This window comes from Phalaenopsis equestris, unplaced genomic scaffold (assembly GCF_001263595.1).
Source record: "Phalaenopsis equestris unplaced genomic scaffold, ASM126359v1 Scaffold000202, whole genome shotgun sequence".
Taxonomy (NCBI): Eukaryota; Viridiplantae; Streptophyta; class Magnoliopsida; order Asparagales; family Orchidaceae; genus Phalaenopsis; species Phalaenopsis equestris.
Genome location: NW_018164644.1, coordinates 57,000 through 79,521, shown reverse-complemented (window position 1 = coordinate 79,521; position 22,522 = coordinate 57,000). Strand labels below are relative to the sequence as shown.

Below are 22,522 nucleotides of genomic sequence, written 5' to 3'. Positions count from 1 at the left end.
GAGTTTGGAACAAAATGTTTTATTAAATTTCACTTTGATTGGTGCACCAAATTTAGGAGTAGCTAAGACAATGATTAATGAGATTTTCTTTGATTCACAACTCCGAGAGGAGATTTAGATTAATGTCTAGGGAATTCACCTACCTTATAAATTTATTGAAGTTATACTCTTGTTCCTAAAAAAAATGTTAAGTGCTCAATAGACATTCTCAGATGATACATACTAATGCTTAGTAGCAAGTCAAAAGACATGTCATTAAAAATTTCTTCCAATAAAGCATGAATTTTGATTCAACATTTAAATTAAGGATCAAACAACATTTGATTTTAACAAATTTATAGTCAAAATAAATTAAAATGAACCTAATAACATTAAAATTTATCTAATCTAAGTTGAAACAAAAAAGAAAAAAAGAAAAAAAAAACTTTTACACTTGGAGTCCAATTGGATTTTTATAGTCAACTTCGAGTAAATTTAAAGAAATTCGAAACAAAAAAAAAAAGAAAAAAACCCTCTTACACTTATGGAGCCCAATTGAGTTTTTATAGTCAACTTCGAGTAAATTTAAAGAAATTGTAACAAAATATGTTTGTAACAAAAAATGTTAATAAACATTACTCAAAATATATTTTTGAATGATATATACTTCAATGTTCCATGATAAAGAAGCAATTGATATGACATTATAAAAACGTTTAAATTAAGTACAAATCTTGGTGCAATCTAATTCAGGGTCATCCAATCTTCACTTTTGGCTAGTCAAGTTGAATGTATTGATAAGACAAACCGAACAACATCAAATATGGTTTAATCTTTGTCTAAATAAGCTCACAAAATGCACTTGAAGTATGATAAAAATTTTGAAATATTAATTAAAGAAATAAATAATCTTAGAATCTCACGTGCTTTTAGTTTAATTGAGCATCCCGATGAGGCCTATGATCACTCAATTTTATTGTAATTAAATCACTTAATATTGCAAGAATGAGTTATGATCAAGAAATTACATGACTTTCGTTGGGGAGCTTTGAGATTTTGGTAAAATTATGCATAAAATGAATAAAATGTAAATAGAGAAATCTTGAAGTTATGAAATACTCTAAAATTTTGCCTTATGTTGAACCTGAACTACCAACATTTGTAGCTATTGTTGTCCAGCCACTACTATCTAATCATTATCATCCTATCATTATTGCCAGATTGTTGTCTTCCAACCATAGATAATTGATTGTCATCACTCATTTGTCGTTATCTAATTGTTATCTTAACCCCGAAAAAATATTACATCAGGACTCCTAACTTAGAGATTTGCTTGGAGTCCACTGATATGCAGACACGTGGAGGTGACAGAAAATAAAAAAAATAGTTTTAGCGCAGGGGAATATTCTTCCCGTGTTATTCTGCATTATTCAAGTGTTATTATGATGGTATTCATGTGTTATTGTGTTCTGAGAATATTTCTGGTGTTATAATAACACAATAACACATCAATGCCACCACAATAACACCTGAATAACGCAGAATAACACAGAAGAAATATTATCATGTGTTACCGGGACAAATCACAAGAAAACGCACGCATTTTTTAATTATTTTGTCACATCCACGTGTCCGCATATCAGTAGACTCAGAACAAAACTCTACAATAGGAGTCCTGATGTAATATTTTTCCCTTCACCCCCACTACCTCCAACTCAGAACATTAGACCAACAAAATGTTGAGTATATTGTTCTATAATCGTACGTGTAAAACTTTCACAAAATGTTTGCCTAGGTCTAATGTTTATGCGAACCCGAGACTAGAACCTTCTTTATCCCTCTCGGATCGGCTGGTCGGGGTTCAGCTCTTCACAGTTCTAGAACATTCTCAGCTTCCCTCCCATAAAACCCTAGAAATAGAATAAACACTTGAAATTTGAGAAGGGACCAGCAGCCATTTCATATTCTCCCCTTAAAAACCGAAGAAGGTGGACGAAAAGCGAGAAAACGTAATGGCGGAGCAGCAGCTGAGGCTAGACCTGGAACCATTTCATATTCTCCCCTTAAAAACCGAAGGTGGACGAAAAGCGAGAAAGCGTAATGGCGGAGCAGCAGCTGAGGCTAGACCTGGAGGAGTTGAGACACCTTGAGAGCCTTGCCAAGCGTCCCCGTGTTCTCTCACTTCTGTCCTCGGAGATCCAAAGCCTCGACTCCAAGGTATTATGATATCTTCTAGCTTTTTCTTCCTGTTTTTCTTTGGTTATTGAAGCCAAACCTGTTCATTTTGGCGCTATTTGGTTTGTGTATTTTTTAATCTTCTTCTGATTTGGCGGTCTCTTTCTCTGTGGTTTTGCAGTTAGCGGCGATAAGCGGTGCGGCAGCGAAGCCAGTGGTATCCACTGATCAGTCAAAGGTTTCAGCGACTGCAGCTGCTTTAAATTATGTGACGCTTGGGTCTTTCAGTTGGGATCAAGATAACGAGAGGATTAAGGTTAGACTTTGTCATCACTATTCTGCCTTATTTGGGTTTCTTGTCCTTAGTTCTGAATCTTTTTGGTTCACGGAAATTTGTATATATGCTGCATGAGATAATTAATACCGACTAGGTAGAAATATGTCTGATACATGTGTGCGCACTGATTGTCGAAATCTATGGAACATTTGGTAACAGAGAAATGCCCTTGTAGTTTCCCTAATTGATGGAAAGTCATCTACGCGAGATATAATTTAATTTTTTGATTAAAAATATGAGATTTCTTTGTTATGTAAATTTAAGGATCTCTCCTAGCATTTGTGATTATTCCATTCATCACCTCTTTTGTTGATTCTTTTACATTTCTCGTGGCACCTTTTTCTTATTAACATAAAAATGTAACAAACTCAATTTGATTTAAAAATATATTTCAAACATGGAATCGATTGAACAATTATCATTCATAAATTAATGTATAAATAATCTATTTGATTGATCTCTCTTATCATTCATTTAAGAGGTGTTTAGCTATAAGTAGGATTTAGTGTTAGTTGGATTTAGTAAATCCGAAAATCATAAATTCATTAAATCTACGTTCTTTGTGGATTTAGTAAATCTGGATTTAAGCCGAATCAATAGCAAATTTAGGCCCTTAAATCAAAAAAATTTGTAATTCCGTGGAACCCTAGCATTTTTGAGTTTCACTAGATTTCATAAATCCAGTGATAATTCATATTCAAAGGTGCTACCAAACACTCCCTTAGAGTGCTTTTAGATCAATCTCAAATTATATGTTGTTTGTATATTCTTAAAGATTGCAGGTTTAGGTACCCCGATTGCTTTATTTCTTTCATGATTTTTGTTGCCGATCACAACAGTTGGTTATAAAAACTGTTTAAAACTGCATAATGGCAGTTACAAAATTTACTTTTCACATTATTCGCAATATGAGGATTATTTGGACCATTTAATACCGCTTAATTAATAAAAATAATAATATTATTATTGTTGGGTAAACTAATATTTTATTGCATGTTCAAATATATCATTATTCCTTAGAAACAAATTCATGAATTATAGTGAGTTCATCTTGAAACGAGTATTATATTTCATGTATTACAGTGATGATCTTTTTATTCACAAATTTATATTTTTTAATGAAGAATGTCCATTGTTAATTTTAAATTTAACTTAATGATGTGTATCATTTCAATAAACACGTATTAATAAATAACCAATGTAAAAAACATCACAAGTATATAAAATTTCAATAAAAATATTCATCTCTAATTGAATCAATCAAAATAAAGACTTATATGGTCTACATGATTTTAAAATTTTTGTGATAGGATGATTTTAATCATGAGATTAGCTATTATAAAGTCAGCGATTTTCTGCTCAATAATCATTTTATTTTCCTTAGCATGTTTTATTGTAATAAATATTAAATATGTAATTTTAATATGTTTGTAGAGCTGAGCCGAGTATATCATATATCAGACTTAGTTTGTTATAATTATAAGTTGTTTATGCTCGGCTTGAGCTTGTGTAGAGCTTTCATATATTGTTCAAGCTTGAGTTGTTTAAATTTTTCAATGTTTGAACTTGATTTGTATTTGATTTATTTATGACAAATGAACGAGTATTTAAACAAGCTAAAACTTAAAACAAGTATCTAGATTTTTATATAAAAATTCAATAAATAATTTTACAAATCTGATCACACCTACTAATTTATCGATAGTAAACTTTGTAAAAATGAAAGGTAACTCATGATTCATGATCATATGGGATGTAATCTCTCTTATTTTAGCATGATCATACTCGTATTTCCAAGTTTGCATGCGACTCCCACATGCAGATGTAGGTTTTGGTTTTGCAATAGCGATATGCACTTGTCATTTTCTTAGTTTTTTTGGACAATTTTATATATGTCTTTCATATTGAGTTGTTGTACTATCTTTATTTTTAATCATTTATAACTTATAATGATTGCACTGCATTTTCTCAATGTCACTTTTAAATCGGATAGAATTTATGAGCAGAGTGTAAAAAAGAGATGAGAGACTAGAGTTTCATATATTCATGCACACTGCGATCTCATCGTTTCCTTCGATGCTTGCACACCCTAACAATTCAGGGTTTGGTATGTTTCGAGCAAAATTGGGAGACACGAATCTTTGATAGATTAGAGGGATAGTGAGGTTTGTGGGAGCCTAAAGATAATTTTAAAGGGTATTTCATACATACCACATAAGTCTAATATGTTTTCACATATAACTCCTAAAATTTAATAAATTAAATATATAATTAATAATTAATATAAAAATATTATTGATATAACAATATATTATTATTAAATCTATAATTAATTTAATTTTATTTAAATAATATATCATGTATAAAATGAGTATAATCGAGCTTAAATTGAGTATTTATCAAGTTTGTTGAATAAGTTCAAATATGTTCATGTTTAGTTCATTTAAGTTCCGAGCTTTTAATTTGAGCGAACATAATTGAGGCTTATTCGAGCCTAGTTCGAGTTATTCATCAAGTGCATTGGTTTGTTTATAGCCCTATATGTTTGCTTTGATTATCATTTTTATTATTTTTAGTTAAAAAAGATCGTAACTGAATTTTCACAGTAACTTCAATGATCTAGATATATAATCAACTAGTTTAAAAGCTCAATGATAAAATTTTAAGGCATATACCATGCGATGTAGTCTCAAGATAGGGCACAAACTTGGCCTCTATTGTTAAAGTAGCTGTCAAATTCTGCTTAACATTTCTCCAAGGCACAATTTTACCAACAAACATAAAATTGTATCTAGATGTTGATTTTTAAGCATTAACACAGCTAAAAAAATAAGAACCAGAGCAGTCAAGTCACTCTAAATTGTCAAACTGGCATTATAGAATCATGTAAATTTTGGTATTTTGAATATACCTCCTCATATTCTTTGCAGTATGTTAGTAGTATATGTCTGACTTATTTTCATGTCTTCCTAATATTTTAACTTAAAATATTATATTAGGTATTTGTACAAACATGAGGATATATTAAACTATTTACAGTTGATGTATATGCATTTTTTTTTCTTTCAAAGACAATTTTGATTACTTAAATTGAGTTTATCATGTTTTATAATAGGAGCTGCATTTGATGAATACTTGAAATTTTGTTGATTACGTCTCTAGAGATAAGCATAATGCTTTGAAATCCATCTTTTTGTACTTAATAACAACACCATAAGAGACATTACTCATAAAGTTTATATCAAAGTTTTTAGAGAGAAATTATTTCATTTCTTGTAATAAATTTTTATTATAATTGCAAGTAAAATATTTATGTGTATAAGTAGAAGATAAATTTATCCCGCCAAATTTTTGGTATATATATTGATGTTTGACATCGTCTAAAATTAAATTAAGAGTTCTTATCATAAAATTTTAACTAACATTTACAAAAAGTTTATTCAATTCATATTTAGACTTCTTAAGCTTTAACGTCAGATATTCACTATCTCTAAATGAAAATCATTTTTGTTTATTTCAGTAAATATTTTTCTCTAAATCTCCATTAGCAAATCTAATTTTCATATCCATTTGCTACAAGTAGAAATTAAAATGTGTAATAAGTATCATTATAATTTTAAATGAATTTTTCTTAGATATTGGTATAATGATAACAATAAGTTTTGTTTTATATATTTTTATATTACATAATCAAGTTTTTTGTCTTATTGACGCATTTATATGCTACGGCTTTTGTTTCGTTAGACTATTTAACAAGATGTAAGGTCTTATCATGTGTTATAAATTTCATTTCATCTTTAATGATATTATATTACAAGTTAGATTTCTTACAAATGATTTATATAAAAATAACAACAACAACAACAACAAAACCTTCAACAACAACAACAAAAACAACAACAACAATAATAATAGCTGCATGAATCATTTTTCTTCATTGCATCTTATTTAGTGTTATATTTTCATTTAATTCTAATAATACAATAAGCCCAAGTCTTCCTAGGTCTACATCTGCCTTTCTTAACAAGTCGAATCTAAAATGTCTTTCTTTATGTCTTTCTTAACATAAGTCGAATCTAAAACATTTATTCTCCTAATCAAATCATCAGACGGTCGACGTTTAATGTGACCAAATAATCTAAGGCGACTCTCTCAAATTTTGTTTATCATTGGAACTACACCAACCATATCACGGATATATTCATTTCGCATTTTGTCTCCAAGTGTAAAGCCACTCATCCACCTAATCATTCTCGACACTTAAACTTAGTTGTATGCTTCTCTTTTAAAGGCCAAAATTCAACGCCATATAGCATTGTAGGTCTCACCACCATCTTATAAAATTTCCCTTTCAGCCTAAGCGATACTTTTCTATCACACAATAGACCCGAAACATTCCCCCACTTCAACCAACCAAATTGAATTCTACTAATAACATCCTTATCTATATCATCATCACTTTGAACAATACACCCGAGATATCTAAAGCACTCACAGTTTGATCACCCATAGTTATATTTCTGTCACTATATCTACTACTACTAAAATTACATTCTGTTTTTCCAGAATACGTTTGTAATTGATGGGACAGAGAATTGATGGTTCCATTCGTCTATCAATACATGATTTTCAAAAGTTTCAGGTTTAGGGTTTAGGGCTAGTACTAAACGAAGGCCTTTAGATTTCAATGTTGACCTCCATAATTTAAGTTTTTCCTAAGCTTTAGCTCTCGTCTTATCCACGAGAAGGATATTATCAGCAAAAAACATACACCATGGTACATTCTCCTATAAATGTCCAGTAAAGCCATCCATAACTAAAGCAAAAACGTTTGGGCTTAATGTCGATCCCTAATGTAATACAACAGAAATAGGAAAATATTTGGTTAATCTTCCTGTTCGAACACAAATAACAACTCTGACATACATATCTTTAATAACTTGAATATAAATCATGTCAACATCTTGCTTCTCAAAAACTCTTCAAAGGATATCTCTTGGAATCCTATCATAGGCATTTTCTAAATCTATAAAAATCATATGAAGATCCTCCTTATTAGCTGTGAACTTCTCCATCAAACCTCTCAATAAATTTATAGCGTCTATACTAGTCGTGGCCGACATAAATTAAAATGATTATGAGAAATCATTGTAATGTCTTAATCTATGTTCGATTACCCTCTCCCATAATTTTAAAATATGATACATCAACTTAATTCCTCTATAATTTGCACATTGTTGTGCTCCCTCTTTATTCTTAAAAATAGGGACCAAACTACTCTTTTTTCACTCCTCAGACATATTTTTAGTTTTTAAAATAATATTAAAGAGTTATGTAAGCCAAGAAATTCCCAAATCTTCTATATATTTCTACACTACAATTGGGATTTCATCAGATCCTACAGACTTTCTACCCTTGGTTTTCTTTAAAACCTCATCAATTTTTTTTTACTAATGTGACGGTAGAAATGAAACATTTTATTATTATTAACGATATTAAAATCACTAAGGTCGATCGTATTTTCTATCGTATTTTGATAAGCTTCATTAAAAAGTTTATCAAAATAACTCAGCCCACCTATGTTGAATATCTTTTTTTAAGAATTTTTTTTTTTTGACTTTCATCTTTAATACATTTTACTTGATTTAAATTTTTACTTTTCTTTTCTCTTTGTTTGACTAGTTTATAGATATAGATTTTCACTCACTTAGCATCTAATCTATTATAAAGATTACTAAAAATAGAATTTTTAGCATCACGGATTGTTCTCTTGGACTCCACACTAGTCTTTTGATATTTTTCTAGTTTTCTAAACTTTGACATTTAAGCCAATATTTATAATATAATTTCTTATATTTTATCTTTTCTTGCATTTTATTATTCCACCACTAATTATTTTTATGTATAGAATTTTTTTTTTATTCTCCAAGTACATATTTTGCCACTTGTTTGATAGTGTTTGTTATTTTATCTTATATAGATTTTGCTTCTTCATGAATATCTCAAATTTGAAATTTTATTCATAAAAATATTTGTATTTGTGTCTTTTAGGTATCTCATCTAATTCTACGATAATAATTCCTAGTATTGTTTATTTCAGAACTCTTCATCTTAAAATTTAGAACTAATAATCGATATTGTACTTAAATCCTCATTTGGAATGACATATAATCTTTATATTCTCGAAGTACTCTTCTTCTCATAAGAAAATAACTACTTTGTGTTTTATTAGATTCATTCTTAAAAGTAATAATATTCGTCTCTTTTCTTGAATTAAGTATTAGCAATAACAAATCATACACTAAAGCAAAATCTAATATGACTCTATCTTCTTCATTAATCACTCCAAAATTAAGTATTAGCAATAACAAATCATCCACCGTGAATATTTTTAAAATTTTCTATCATTCTACACGACATATTCATTTAAATCTTCTTCAATAAAAATTCTTTCTTCAAGTGGTATCATTTGTATTAAGTCTTCTAAATCATTTTAGAATTTATCTTTATAACCTAAATCTAAATCTAATTGAGGAATAGAAACACTTATAATATTAAAAATTTTAGTATCAACAATAATCTTAAGGGCTTTAATTCTATCTCCAATCTATTAATTTTCACAATTTTATTTTTCAAACTCTTATCTATAAGTACACTTACACCATTTTCAGTGCGACTCTTATCTGAATACCAAGACTTATCAGTCTTTTTAGCCTTTTCTCGAACCTATTTTCTTTCTTGAATACATAAGATATTAATTTTTCTATGAATCATAATATCAATTAATTACATTAATTTACTAGTAACGGTACATATATTTGAAGATTTTATCATAATATTGGTTTCATGGACTAACTTATTTATATGCATTCATTTGTAATGTGAAGACCCTTGCTTATTTGACACTTACACCTGGGCGCCGGTGTAGTGACCCTTGCACACTTTTTCACTATATACACGTCATACAGCGCGTTGTTTCCAGGGGACCCCCTATCTTTTACACAATGAAAAAAAAAGATTCATGTCATGATTTTTCGGCAAATTTTATGCTAGCTGTCGACTATCTAAGCAACCCTCCACTTTTCACATCCGCGGCTTGGTACCCGGCAATGGCAGTGTCAAAAGGATTTATGTCATGGTTTATATAAATGTTTCAAGATAATTTTTCAGCTCTATTAGTATAGCTTAACTTTTAATTATTTATAATTTAATCACTAGGAATCACTATTTTTTTATATAGTAGATTTTAGTAATCACTGATTTTTTATATATTAAAATTTAGAAATTACTGATTTTTTAATATTAGTTTTTAAATCTTAAAAATTACTGTTTTGTATTACATTATTGATAAAATTATTTTTCAAATTAATATAGAAAGGATAATCAGATAAGATATTATTATAATTAATTTAGATTTTTAATATAAACAAGCAGAAGTTTTTAAAAAAAATAAAATAATAATTTGAAATGTACAATTCTTGAAGTTGAAATCAAGGCACCTTTTTAAAGATATATAATTTAATCACTAGAAATTACTGATTTTTTTTTAATAGTAGAGTTTAGAAACTAATGATTTTTTTAACATTAGATTTTGGGAATTACTGTTTTTTATAATATTAGATTTTAGATTTTAGAAATTACGGTTTTGTATTACATCATCAATAAAATTACTTTTCAAGTTAATATAGAAAAAATAATTTGATATGATATCGTCATAATAAATTTTGATTTTAAATGATGTCAAACAGAAGTTCGTAAAAAATTAAGAAGAATAAAAAGTGTACAAATCTTGTAATCGAAATTCAAATTAAGGCACCATTTGGTGAAGCTTTTGTTTTTATAAAATTTTGTTGGAAAGTTGTTTATCGGTAAGTTTTGTTCCAAAGTTATTTGGAAACAACTGCAGCTTTTGAAAGAAGACAGGTTTTTAGAATTGTTTATAATATTGCAGCCAAACAAATTTTGACTGTGTGCAACGGAAAGTGGTATAAAAGCTCTTCCAAACTGAGCCCAAGTAATTAGAAAAATTAAACACAAAAAATATTTTATTTTAAAATTTAGCTTATAATAATAAAATTATCAAATGGTGCCATATAGTAATAAAATTATCAAAATATGTTAATAATAATAATAATAAAATTTTAAAATTGCTAAAAATTGTCTCACAAATAAATTAATGCCTTAATTTATAAATCATCAAGGCATTAATATTTTTTTGCTTAATTAATTAATTTTAATTATATGTATAATCACATAAAACCTCAATATATTCAAGCATAAAAGTAGGTTCGCTTTAATTACATAATCTCTAGTTTTCAATTAAATGACTTATAAAATCGCAGAAAATGACTAAATTTGATTGCCAACTTCAGCAAATCAACTGGCAGTTTAGTATATACATTTTGTTAATGTAGTTATTAACTTATTTGTTAATGCAGTTATTAGCATACTCTTAATTAATGACTAGATGGTTGGATGTTTTCAGATATAGTTTCATTCAGTTTCATATTCAAAGTTAGCAATTTCAAGCCCATCAATGTACTAGAAGCTTTATGAACCTAATTCAATAACAGTTAAATACTCTTCTCGTTATGTCTTAATATCAGTTTAATCAATTTGATCATTTGCTATTTTATTTTATTTTATTTTAAAATTTAGCTCATAATAGTAAAATTATCAAATTGTGACTCTTAATTATAGAATTATCAAATTGTTAGTTATAATAATAAAATTATCAAAATATGTTAATAATAATAATAATAAAATTTTAAAATTGCTAAAAATTGTCTCACAAATAAATTAATGCCTTAATTTATAAATCATCAAGGCATTAATATTTTTTTGCTTAATTAATTAATTTTAATTATATGTATAATCACATAAAACCTCAATATATTCAAGCATAAAAGTAGGTTCGCTTTAATTACATAATCTCTAGTTTTCAATTAAATGACTTATAAAATCGCAGAAAATGACTAAATTTGATTGCCAACTTCAGCAAATCAACTGGCAGTTTAGTATATACATTTTGTTAATGTAGTTATTAACTTATTTGTTAATGCAGTTATTAGCATACTCTTAATTAATGACTAGATGGTTGGATGTTTTCAGATATAGTTTCATTCAGTTTCATATTCAAAGTTAGCAATTTCAAGCCCATCAATGTACTAGAAGCTTTATGAACCTAATTCAATAACAGTTAAATACTCTTCTCGTTATGTCTTAATATCAGTTTAATCAATTTGATCATTTGCTATTTTATTTTATTTTATTTTAAAATTTAGCTCATAATAGTAAAATTATCAAATTGTGACTCTTAATTATAGAATTATCAAATTGTTAGTTATAATAATAAAATTATCAAAATATGTTAATAATAATAATAATAATAATAAAATATTACAATTGCTAAAAATTGTGACTCACAAATAAATTAATTTATTTATTTATAAATTATCAAAACATTAATATTTGTGTGATTAATTACTTAATTTTAATTATATGTATAATAATATAAAAATTAATTATAATCAAGTGGAAAACTTGGTTTGCTTTATCTATATAATCTCTAGTTTTGAATTAAATGATTTATATAATCACAAAATGACTAAATTTGATTGCAAACTTCAGCAAATCAACTAGCAGTTAAGTATATACATTTTGTTAATGTAGTTATTAGCGTATTTGTTAATTTATTTATTAGCACTCTTAATTAATGACTAGATGGTTCAATGTTTTCAAATGTAGTTTTATAATTAAGGTTAAGCTTTATGAACCTAATTCAATAACAGCAAAAAACCCTTCTCATTATGTCTTAACCATCATTTTGATCAAATATATCAAGCAAGTTGATCATTTGCTATTTTAAGGAGAACTATAATGGCAATATGATCTTGTACTTCACTTACTCCAGACGATACATTTGAAAATATTAGTTTTAGTTTCTAACCGAGGTTTGCAGGCTCAAATGTGAAACACAGATGAGTGACTTGTATGCGTGAGCGTGCAATTTTGTTTAAGTTCTTGTACATAAAATTATACTATGTTATACTTCAATTATTTCTTTAAAATGATTTAGCGTGAATCTAATCATGTTTAAACCCATCAAGCACGGATTAAAATTTTTACATTTTTTGATAATGGTCAAGTTTTTTCTGTAAATCATCAGTTTCATCTAAAGTGATCTTAATAATTGTTTGTATATTATTATGCATGTTTTACAAAAATTGAATAACTTAGGACCCGTTTGGGATCACTTTTTTCGTTTTTTTTTTGAATTTGTTTTGTTTTTGTTTTGATTTGAATTAAAGCATGTTTGGTCGTGGTATTTGTTTTTAAAAACATTACATAGTGTTTTGAGCATCTTTAAAAATAATTTGATTTATTTTTAAAAGTAAAAAATAAAGTCAAATAAAAAGTATACTAACCAAATATTTTTTTAAAATCAGAAGTAAAATCGAAATGAAAAGAGAAAACAAAAGTGATGTCAAACGGGTCCTAAGATTTGCATTTAACAGAAAATTGAGCAAGTTCTCGTTTCTCTATATATATTTTTGCATTTAATAGATGAAATAGTATAAAGTTCATATTGATATATATGCAATATTCTATAAATTAGTTAAAAAAAAAAGTAAAGAAAAAACTCATTGAATGAAATATTAAAGCAGAGGTGTGTAGTTAACATAGAATTGATTGAACAATTATCATATGGAAATTAATGTGTAATTAACATGCCTTTGGCTATTAATTTGATCTCACTTATCATTAAGTTTTGATCAATCTCAAATTAGACCGTGTATGTAAATTCTCAAAGATGGAATGTTTTGGGACCCCAAATGATTTTATTCTTTGACGTTTTTTGTAGCCCATTACAGATGTTGATTAAAAACTGCTCAAAAATTGCATAATGGTACTGATGGTGTATGTATATTCTCAAGGATCGAATGTTTTGGGACCCCAAATGATTTTATTCTTTGACGTTTTTTGTAGCCCATTACAGATGTTGATTAAAAACTGCTCAAAAATTGCATAATGGTACTGATGGTGTATGTATATTCTCAAGGATCGAATGTTTTGGGACCCCAAATGATTTTATTCTTTGACGTTTTTTGTTGCCCATCACAGATGTTGATTAAAAACTGCTTAAAAATTGCATAATGGCAGTTATAAAAGCAGTTTCATGTTATTCTTACTGTGCAAATTAATTGGACCATTTACTTTATTGATTTTAATAATGATATTATTATTATTATTATTATTATTATTATTATTATTATTATTATTATCCAGAAAGCTAAATAGAACTGGGATATTCTTGTTCTTGTTTCTTAGGATGGCATATTGTTTCAACCTGCAATGTAATATCCTTGTTATTTAGATAGGGGCTGTTTGATGAAATCTTTGATCTTATCACAGGTGATGACATTCATAGGAAAGAACCTGGGAAAACTTCAAAATTCGTCATTGTAAAATTGGCCTTAATTTAAATCCAAGAAAAAAGAATTATTCTGAAATTCTGTTTTGTAATTTGTTAGAATTGTAATAATTAGAGGCGTTTAGAGTACCTGTTTTTCCAGAATACGTTTGTAATTTGTTAGAATTGTAATAATTAGAGGCGTTTGTAACGGGACTATAAATAGCAAAGAAATCAGTGTAGAGACTATACTAATGTTGTGAATAGTAATGAGATTGAAGATGCCTTAAATGATTGTCTTTGTTAGTGCTGTTAAATTATGAGTTCTGGATTCTGTAGCCTTTCAAAAAAAAAGTTATGAAGAATTGACTTCAGAATTTTGGCAAGGTTTACATTCCTTGTGATGAATTTTTGAATATCATGTGAAAGAGCTTCTTTTGAACAATTTAAAATTTTCAGAATGTTAAGAATGTTCTAAATCGAGGAATTTGATATCTATAGAACAATTTGATGATGAAAAGCGTCAAACAAAGTATCTTGAATAGCCATTGAAGATTCCTCAAATTGTTCTTATGATAAGATTAAGAAGTAAATCTGCCACTTTATATATGACCAACAATGAGTAGGATGTTGTGGAAATAGTTTGAAAGTCTTGCTTTGTAGGTGAAAAGCGAGTAAGGAAAGAATGAAAGTTTTAACATTAAAAGAGAAGTTGTCTTTCCTAAATTTTTTGTATGTCAGCTTCAATGAAACGTGTTTCTGGACCTCCCCAAACCCCCCCACACCCCAACAGGCACACACACAACAACAAAAGAGAAAAAGAAGATAGAGCTTGCACATTCGGTTTTAACTAGGATTCTCGACAGAAAAAAGTATTAGAGCTTGTGCATTCAGATTTATGGGATCTCTTCTCATTTAAACTCTTTGGTTTTTTGCTCTACAATGTCTCGTTCTACAATGTGTTCATTACAGAAAAATCAAATAGATATAATGAATGTGATTTTAAGTTGAAGTGCTTGAGATCTAACAATGGTGTTGTTTGACATGGAAAAAAAAAGGATTTCTGTGCAGAAAATGGGATATGAATGGATAGAATCATCCCAAGAGCATTAAAACAGTTTTTGTATGGGGCATGAATTAACTCCTAATTGAACGTATCTCCACAAACATTTTGGGCAGGCTCAGTAAATATGATAACTTACCTGATGAACTAAAGGTACATCTGTTCCCATTAATGAAATGTTATTAGAAGTTGGGTAGTTAACTTAAATCGGTCACACCTTAGTGTTTATGATAGCATGTCATATCTAGACTTGGATTCTGATGCAAGTTAAGTTTCTGATAGCATGTCATATCTATACTTGGATTCTGATGCAAGACATTAACCGCTAATTCTCGGAAACATTTATCCTTTGGATGTGTAAATTTAGTTATCATTTTTTGGAATGACAAAATATGATAGTAGGAATTGAAATTTAAAGAATCTAATAGTGTTAAGAGAGCGAATTGAAAAGCATGAACAATTGAATTGAAAACATCTTTGAAGTATTGGGGAAGGGTAGTCATATTTTGACATATGCAAGAACAACCAAAGCTTGCTCGCCAATTTCTGATATTTGAAGTTTCCATAGAGTTTCTTAAAGTACTCATTATTGATTAATAAACTAACAACGATGTTGTTTTGCTCCATCGATTGATGATTTTGTTAATTTGAAATTAAACAATTAACCATGATTGATGAGATTTACTTCTTAAAGAAGCTAATATGATTGATTTCTCTTGAGTTACGTGTTATCTTGTTGAGAAGGAATAAGGTATGAGTTAAAAGTGATTGTGAAGAGTTACTGGTATTGAAAATACAGATAATGCTTATAGAACCTTTTTTTTTTAACCATGATTAAGCTTATTAACAAAAAAATCTGTAGTATTTCATCTGGGGCCCGACATTTCAAAAAATAATTGTGAGGTCTTTTGTTTTTTTTTCTCTTTATAGTTGTTTGAAAGAAGATATTTATATGGTGCAAACTTGAAGGCTTCCAAATTTCTAGCAAGAAATAGCTTTGTGCAAGCTAAGCATAAATGGGTTTGAAACAAACCCTAAACAAGAGTATGATATGTTTTATGCTTCTTGTTTAACAGCGGCTTAACAAGATCTGATTCTGATATGAATTATTACTTTTATTCTAAGAGGTTTGATAGTTTCTATGTTATATACATGCGGAGAGTAAATTTATAAATTTAAAAAAGAATTATCCAAGGTTCTTCCAGTGAAAGATCTGGGGAGCTATAAAGTAGATTTTTGTACTTTGCAACAGTAAATAGATTCTTGAATAAATTCAGAATGTTATACGGTGAAACTGTCAGTAGTTTCTTAGCAAGTTATTTCAAGTATTCAAAAGATCAATCACTCGTGACGAGTGGATGATGATTGTTGTGCATAATACTTTGTGTCAATGGTCGACATTGTTATGTATGGCATGGTCTTTTAGAAGTTAAATATAGGATGTGTAATTAGAGTTGTGAGCATGGTTTTTTGTTGTTGTTGTTGAAGTGAATAGATGAATTGAATGGACAATTTCTGAGAGGAATTAGGAAGTGAAATAGCATTGGGACAGTCAAATTGTAATTTATCTGTGGCCGCTCAACTATGATTTTTGCTGTAAAGTATCTTGTTTTTTATGTTAGGTCGAAGTATATTCTCTTTAACTATTGTTATATTGGTGGATTTCTATAACATTGAAACCTTTGGAGAATGTTAATAGTTTAGAGTGTTTAGTAGACATATAAACGAAGTAAATGGTTGCATAGGATTTAATCTTTTTGACATAATTACATAAAGGTGGTGGTTGTGAAATTTTGAAATGGTCGACTATTGGTGTTTTTTTGACTCTGGTTGTTCTTGTTGACTTGTTTTGTTGATTCATTCCCTCCTCCTGTTGAGAGAAGGAATGAATTAAGCAATTTACAGGTCGTGAATCCATTAGTGGCTACAATGACATTGGACTGCGTAAATGTCATGATGAAAGATTGAATTAAGCAATCATTATGTGGGCCTATTTTTGCAAGCAAAGAACAACATATTTCTCCAAAATCACATGGTTCAACAAGATACCCGCATATCAATATTTCTTCATTTTTGTAAGCAAAGAAGCAGAATTTGGAAGCTAATTGATCATGTATAATTTACAAAAAAAAGTCTATTAAAATGTCGTGATCAAGGAAAGTAATTATCTCTAACAGATTTATTGATCATTACTTTCTTTCAAAATTGCTCCTTATAGCACTGTGAAGCTGGACCATTGGTGTTGATCGGTGAATTGGAGCCAGGAGTTGAGGACCAGAGAAATATTTCTTTTTCAGAAAATTAAAAAATGATGGGTTGGAAGAATGTAGAGTTAGTTTTCTTGGAGTGAGATTGAATGTCTATATAGTTAATTTTGGTAGCATGTGACTGAAGCCCTTTAACCACGTAGTGCTCATTGGTGTCATTTAGTTTCCTTGGAGTGAGATTGGATGTCTATATAGTTAATTTTGGTAGCATGTGACTGAAGCCCTTTAACCACTTAGTGCTCATTGGTGTCATTTGGTGTAATTTATACTAATTGACAAACTTCTCATCTTAAAGTATAGTTTTATCATCTTATTTTAATTATTGAAAGCATGATGAGAGAAAAAGTCTATAATAAGTTAATTTACCCATTAAAATTATTACAACAGTAGTAATTTTGATTTTCCTATTTCTGATTCTTGAGGTTCTTCTTTCCTTATTTCCAACTATTTACAGCAACCATTGTTAAATACGCCCATTATGAAATTTAAATTTGAGTCTTTATATACATTTATATATCTATTCTCTCTCATGATGAATTGTTTGCTTTTAAGATATATGTGTTCCTCGAGGGTGTCAGTGAAGAAAAGGTTGAAAGTAACTTTCGAGAAATGGCGTTGGATGTAAAATTTCATGATGTCCAAGGAAAGAATTACCGCATTGCTATTCCGAAGCTGAATAAGGAGATTGTGCCTGAGAAATCTAAGGTGTTGGTCAAACCAACAAAAGTTATCATCTCGCTTCTCAAAGCTTCAAAAGGAAATTGGTTGGACCTCCATTTCAAGGAAGATAAGGTAAGCTGTTATACTGTTATTTGGATTCTGCTTTTTATTTATTTGTCTATTTTTTTCTTTCAAGGTGAAAAGCTGTTATACAGTTATCCGGATTCATAAGCTGTGATATGTGAATTTCATTTCAAAAAGCTAGACTTGAATATTTTTCAGTATTCAGATAAACTTTTTTATTTTTTTAAAATTGTAACATTTGCTAATTCTGTTTCCGGTCTGTCTAGCTGTGAAATTGCCTTCAGGGCAAGTGTTTAGCCGTTATTGTGCTAGTGATGTGAGTCTATCCACGAGCCGGCTTGAACTCGGCTAGAGTTGCTCGTGAATTGAGCTTGATGAGCTAATAAGCCAAGCTCAAACCTATCCCTTACTCAAGACGCTCATGAGCCGGCTTGTTTAAATGAATATTAATATAAATACACTCAATATATTTAATTTGAAAACTTATTTTTAAATATTAAAAATATTTGTATTTTATATTTAATATTAAGTAATTTCATATTATTTTTCGTTTAGTTTTTTGTCTATTTGTCATTTTATTACAACACCACCTCAAATTAATATTATTTTTTCTCTTTAATAATAAACAAGTTGGCTCGAACATTTAGACGTAAGCCTAAGCTCGAGCTCAAACCGAGGGTGGCTTTAGCTCGGCTCGACTCGTTTATACCCGGAATTGGATTTATATAGTTCTTTTATTATTTCACTCACTCCAATCAATGACCATTTATACCGTTGTTTTCACTGTCTTTGTTGTAGTTCAAGCCAAGCGCGGACAAGAGCAAGGATCCCATGGCTGGAATCATGGACTTGATGAAGGTGAGTTTTTAACTTCTTCCGGTGATTTCTGTGTTCTATTTTCATTGTCGCGCTGAGATTTTCATTTATATTTTTTATTTCAAGAATATGTATGATGATGGTGATGACGACATGAAGCGAACAATAGCCAAGGCTTGGACAGATGCAAGATCTGGAAAGACTGCAGATCCCCTAAAAGGTTATGGCCCTTGAATGCCGCTTATTATAAAGATATGAAAAAGAGGAAAAGAAAAATGATCTGATGGTGAATTTGCTTTCTGTTTAGTAGCTGTGCCTCATTTTGTGTACTTATTTATGTATTGGTTGCCGAGAGCTAGAACAATTTACTACTTGTTACCTCTCAGGCAAGTTTGCAAATGAATAAACTTCATGCATCAATATCTTGACGTTGGTTTGTATGTTTTTTTTTTCTTATTAATATTTAATTAATGCTTTGATTCTTAATATCTAAGAAGTATAGATGTGCGATTGCTTTGTATTCGAGGTAAGACCAAATTATGAGCCATACATTTCAATTTGTGATCCTCTGGATTATTGTGGTTGAAATCAATTATGAAGTTCTATTATAGAGATTTTAAATCAAATAAATAAATAAACATACATTCTAATAAAAACTGAAATCGGATGCAGAGAAGGGGCGCGTGCAGTGAATAAGATCCTTGCCATTGCACGCTCTGTAGCTGTTAAAGTCTGTATGGTCCTTTGATAGGAGAAAACTTTGCGTATACGCAGTGTTGCGTATGTCAGGGATGTTATTCAGTGGGTATTACGGGGTTTATTTGTATTATATCTTTTGTAACTTTCCTGTAACCTACCTGTAACCTATAAATATATGAAAATAGAAGCGTGAAACTTACTAGAAGGTACAGGGAGGTTATATGAGGTATAACAAGGATATAATCTCTTGATACCCTCTGAATAACCTCTCTGACATACGTAGCGTTGCGTATGTCTTACGTACACAAATTGTTCTCCTTCGATAGTCCATGGCTTGAATCAAATCAGAGGGTTCAACCCATCAGTTTGGTTCATTCATCAAGTGATTTATTTTGAATGTTTTATCGTCTGCCACCATATGGGGTGCATGTAAATAATAATCGTTTTGATGGCCGTGCATTTATTATCTGATTTTATGAAGTGGATGTAAATAAGTCTAAGTATAGGTAAAGTTGAGAATAAAGGATTTACTCGGCTTGATTTATCAAGCATTGAAACAAATAATACTATTGAGCACTAAGCCAGAAAACTGATTTAGGTTCAATTTACTAGGGTTTAAGGTAAAATTGGGACAAATAAATGATATAAATTTTATCAATTATCTTTCAGAAAGACTTCAACATCCATAATATCAAATCCTATAAAATTAAGATTTTGTATTTAAAATTTAAGATGTCAATAAAATTTGATCTTTTATCTTTTAAAAATACTTCAACATGCATATTATCAATTATTTTTTACTTTTAATAAGTTAAAGAAATTTATCTGCAAACTTAAATTTTAATTACAAAATCCTAATCTTATGGATATTCTCGCACTCTTGTGCCGTTTTAAATAATCGAATATTTCTTGGTATATGGATAGTGAGAAGAGTCAAAAGTCCCTTTTAATATGAAGGTACATGGGAGAAGGGATAGAGGCCAAAAATCCTACTACATAAAAATACTTCTATTTATAGGAGAGAGAAAGCTAAAAAGGAAAATTATATTTCTAACCCTGCTTTAAGGGATGATTGTATATGTTATTTTCGGAATTATACTCATATGGGCCCAGAGCTTTGATGTTCTTCGTTTTTATCGATCGGGCTAATGATGTGAGATGATTGGTGTTGTTGTTCAGTCTTTTGGATGGGGATCATCGATTGGTCGATTCTTCTAGTAATGGCGTCTGGGTGGACTATTGAAGACAACTGAAGAGATTGGTCTAGTCGGTTGGTGCAGGTCAGTTGAATGCATTGGGCTGCTCGTCAATCCTAAATTCCCATCGGGTAAATTCTTGTCAACTAAGTAGACTTAAGCCTTCAAAGGTTTTGGACGTGTAATCATTGAGTTAATTCAGAGGGTTTGTGGCTGGTGTCGGTCAATTGTTTTTTTTTTTTTTTTTTTTTTTTTATGTCGGGTCACTTTTCAGTAGATCCAACTTTGCCTAATCGTTTTTTTCTTGAGCCGTCGGATTGTCTCGAGATTCATGTTGACTCATTTTTTGTGTACAATTGGACCACGATATGACGTTATGAGATGATCGGTTCTTATATCATATTAATAAGTATTGTTAATTAGTTTGTTAACAATGCATAAATAATTTTGTACATATATAAATAGCCTCCATTCAAAGACATGAGAATCAATAAAAAAGTAAGGAAAATTCTTCCAATTCATATTATTTTCTTTTCTCCCTCCCTCTCTCTCTCTCCCTCTCTCCCTCCTAATATCTAGAGTTCTCTTCCTCAAACTGCCGTTTGTCTTCATCCAAAAAATGGGATCGTATTTCAAATGCCACCTTAATCATGCACTAAAAAGTGTATTTCGTTTTTAGAAGTTAAAATAACAGTATTTTTTATGAGATATATATGATTCATATGAATGATTTGGATGGAACAAATGAAATTTGGGTGGAATGTATGTCCTATATAGAATTATGCATGTGCAAGAAGGAGCCACACCTGGTGGATCTATATATTAGTTGCATGACCGGACAAGCATTCTCTCCACGGACAGTGTCAAAATTTAAGAAAGCTTTGTAAATTCACGTTTCTTATATTTTATTCGTCAGAAGTTGTTGAGAAAATAAGGGCGAAGAAAACAGTAACGACACAAATCCAGAAGAACACAGAGATTTAACGAGGTTCGGCAAAGATGCCTACGTCCTCGGGAGCAGAGCGGCGAGTTCCTTTCAATAATCAGAAAAGAGTTTACAGAATTCAGAGTACCTCCTGGGGTTACTAACAGGCCTATTTATAACCCCAGGAGTAAACCTAGGCACAATATGTAATTACAACATTACCCCTGTACCAAACCGCGGGGCTTTGCCCCCGCACCCCAACCCACGTAACTTCCCAATTTGGATATATTCACAAAATTGAAGACCACATGCAGCTGCTATAGTTTTATCAAATGTACTATATAATTATTTAAACTCAAAGCAAAAGGCACTGCAGATTCATCTCCAACACCATCTTCCGGTTAAGTTCAACAAAAATCAATACTTTTCCGAATGGAAAAATAAGTCAAAAGCAAAGAAAAATAATTAGAAATGTTTAAAAAATAAATAAATAAATAGAAATCAAACCCCATTCTATGAACATAACACGAAACACCAAACAAGACCAATAGAATATCAGAATTTAGTGCTGGGATTATTGACAACGTCAGCTGGAATATTAGGCATGTTATCGCCGTCAACGGGGCGCCCATTTGACCTCACTTCCACCACGGCCGCCATCGTCTGCTGATAGTATATTTGCTGCAGCCGCTCTACCTCTTTCTTCAGCGCTTCTGTTTGTGCTGCATTTTTATATTTTTCCCATTATTTATTTAAATTATTTGAAGAATATTAAAAACTACATATTTTTTAAGAGAAATGGTGCTGCTCACATTCATATGGTAAAATAAATAAAATTTTATAATATTTGGGAGAAAAATGAGCTCAGAATTTCTTAAATGTCAATTTTAATTATATATATATATATA

At 29.7% G+C, this 22,522-nt stretch overlaps 2 protein-coding genes across 3 annotated transcripts in view; one reads left to right on the top strand and one right to left on the bottom strand.

The window, feature by feature from the left end:
- The first annotated feature begins 1,929 nt into the window (after positions 1 to 1,929).
- Positions 1,930 to 19,280, top strand: LOC110022851 (calcyclin-binding protein-like). 2 transcript variants are annotated; one of them, XM_020721973.1, is made up of 6 exons: positions 1,930 to 2,011; positions 2,100 to 2,196; positions 2,336 to 2,470; positions 17,787 to 18,026; positions 18,777 to 18,836; positions 18,921 to 19,280. In XM_020721973.1, exons 1-6 carry the CDS (start codon positions 1,992 to 1,994, stop codon positions 19,026 to 19,028), a joined length of 660 nt encoding a protein of 219 aa, XP_020577632.1. In that variant the 5' UTR covers positions 1,930 to 1,991; the 3' UTR covers positions 19,029 to 19,280. The 2 variants fall into 2 exon arrangements, with proteins under 2 accessions (XP_020577632.1, XP_020577631.1); XM_020721972.1 differs by lacking the exon at positions 1,930 to 2,011 and having other exon boundaries at positions 2,019 to 2,196.
- A 2,710-nt stretch (positions 19,281 to 21,990) lies between these two features.
- The window catches only part of LOC110022788 (basic leucine zipper 6-like), a 3,404-nt gene continuing 2,872 nt past the window's right edge, over positions 21,991 to 22,522 (bottom strand). The window contains exon 4 of the mRNA XM_020721895.1: positions 21,991 to 22,336. Within this exon, the coding sequence (XP_020577554.1) occupies positions 22,170 to 22,336 (167 nt within the window). The 3' untranslated portion in view covers positions 21,991 to 22,169. The remainder of the gene's footprint in view (positions 22,337 to 22,522) is intronic.

Excerpts from the sequence above, each read along its gene's own strand:
- LOC110022851 (XM_020721973.1), top strand. The coding sequence starts at position 1,992 with ATGGCGGAGCAGCAGCTGAG. Across the intron at positions 18,027-18,776 it reads TCCATTTCAAGGAAGATAAG|TTCAAGCCAAGCGCGGACAA; the intron begins GTAAGCTGTTAT and ends TCTTTGTTGTAG. Across the intron at positions 18,837-18,920 it reads GAATCATGGACTTGATGAAG|AATATGTATGATGATGGTGA; the intron begins GTGAGTTTTTAA and ends TTTTATTTCAAG.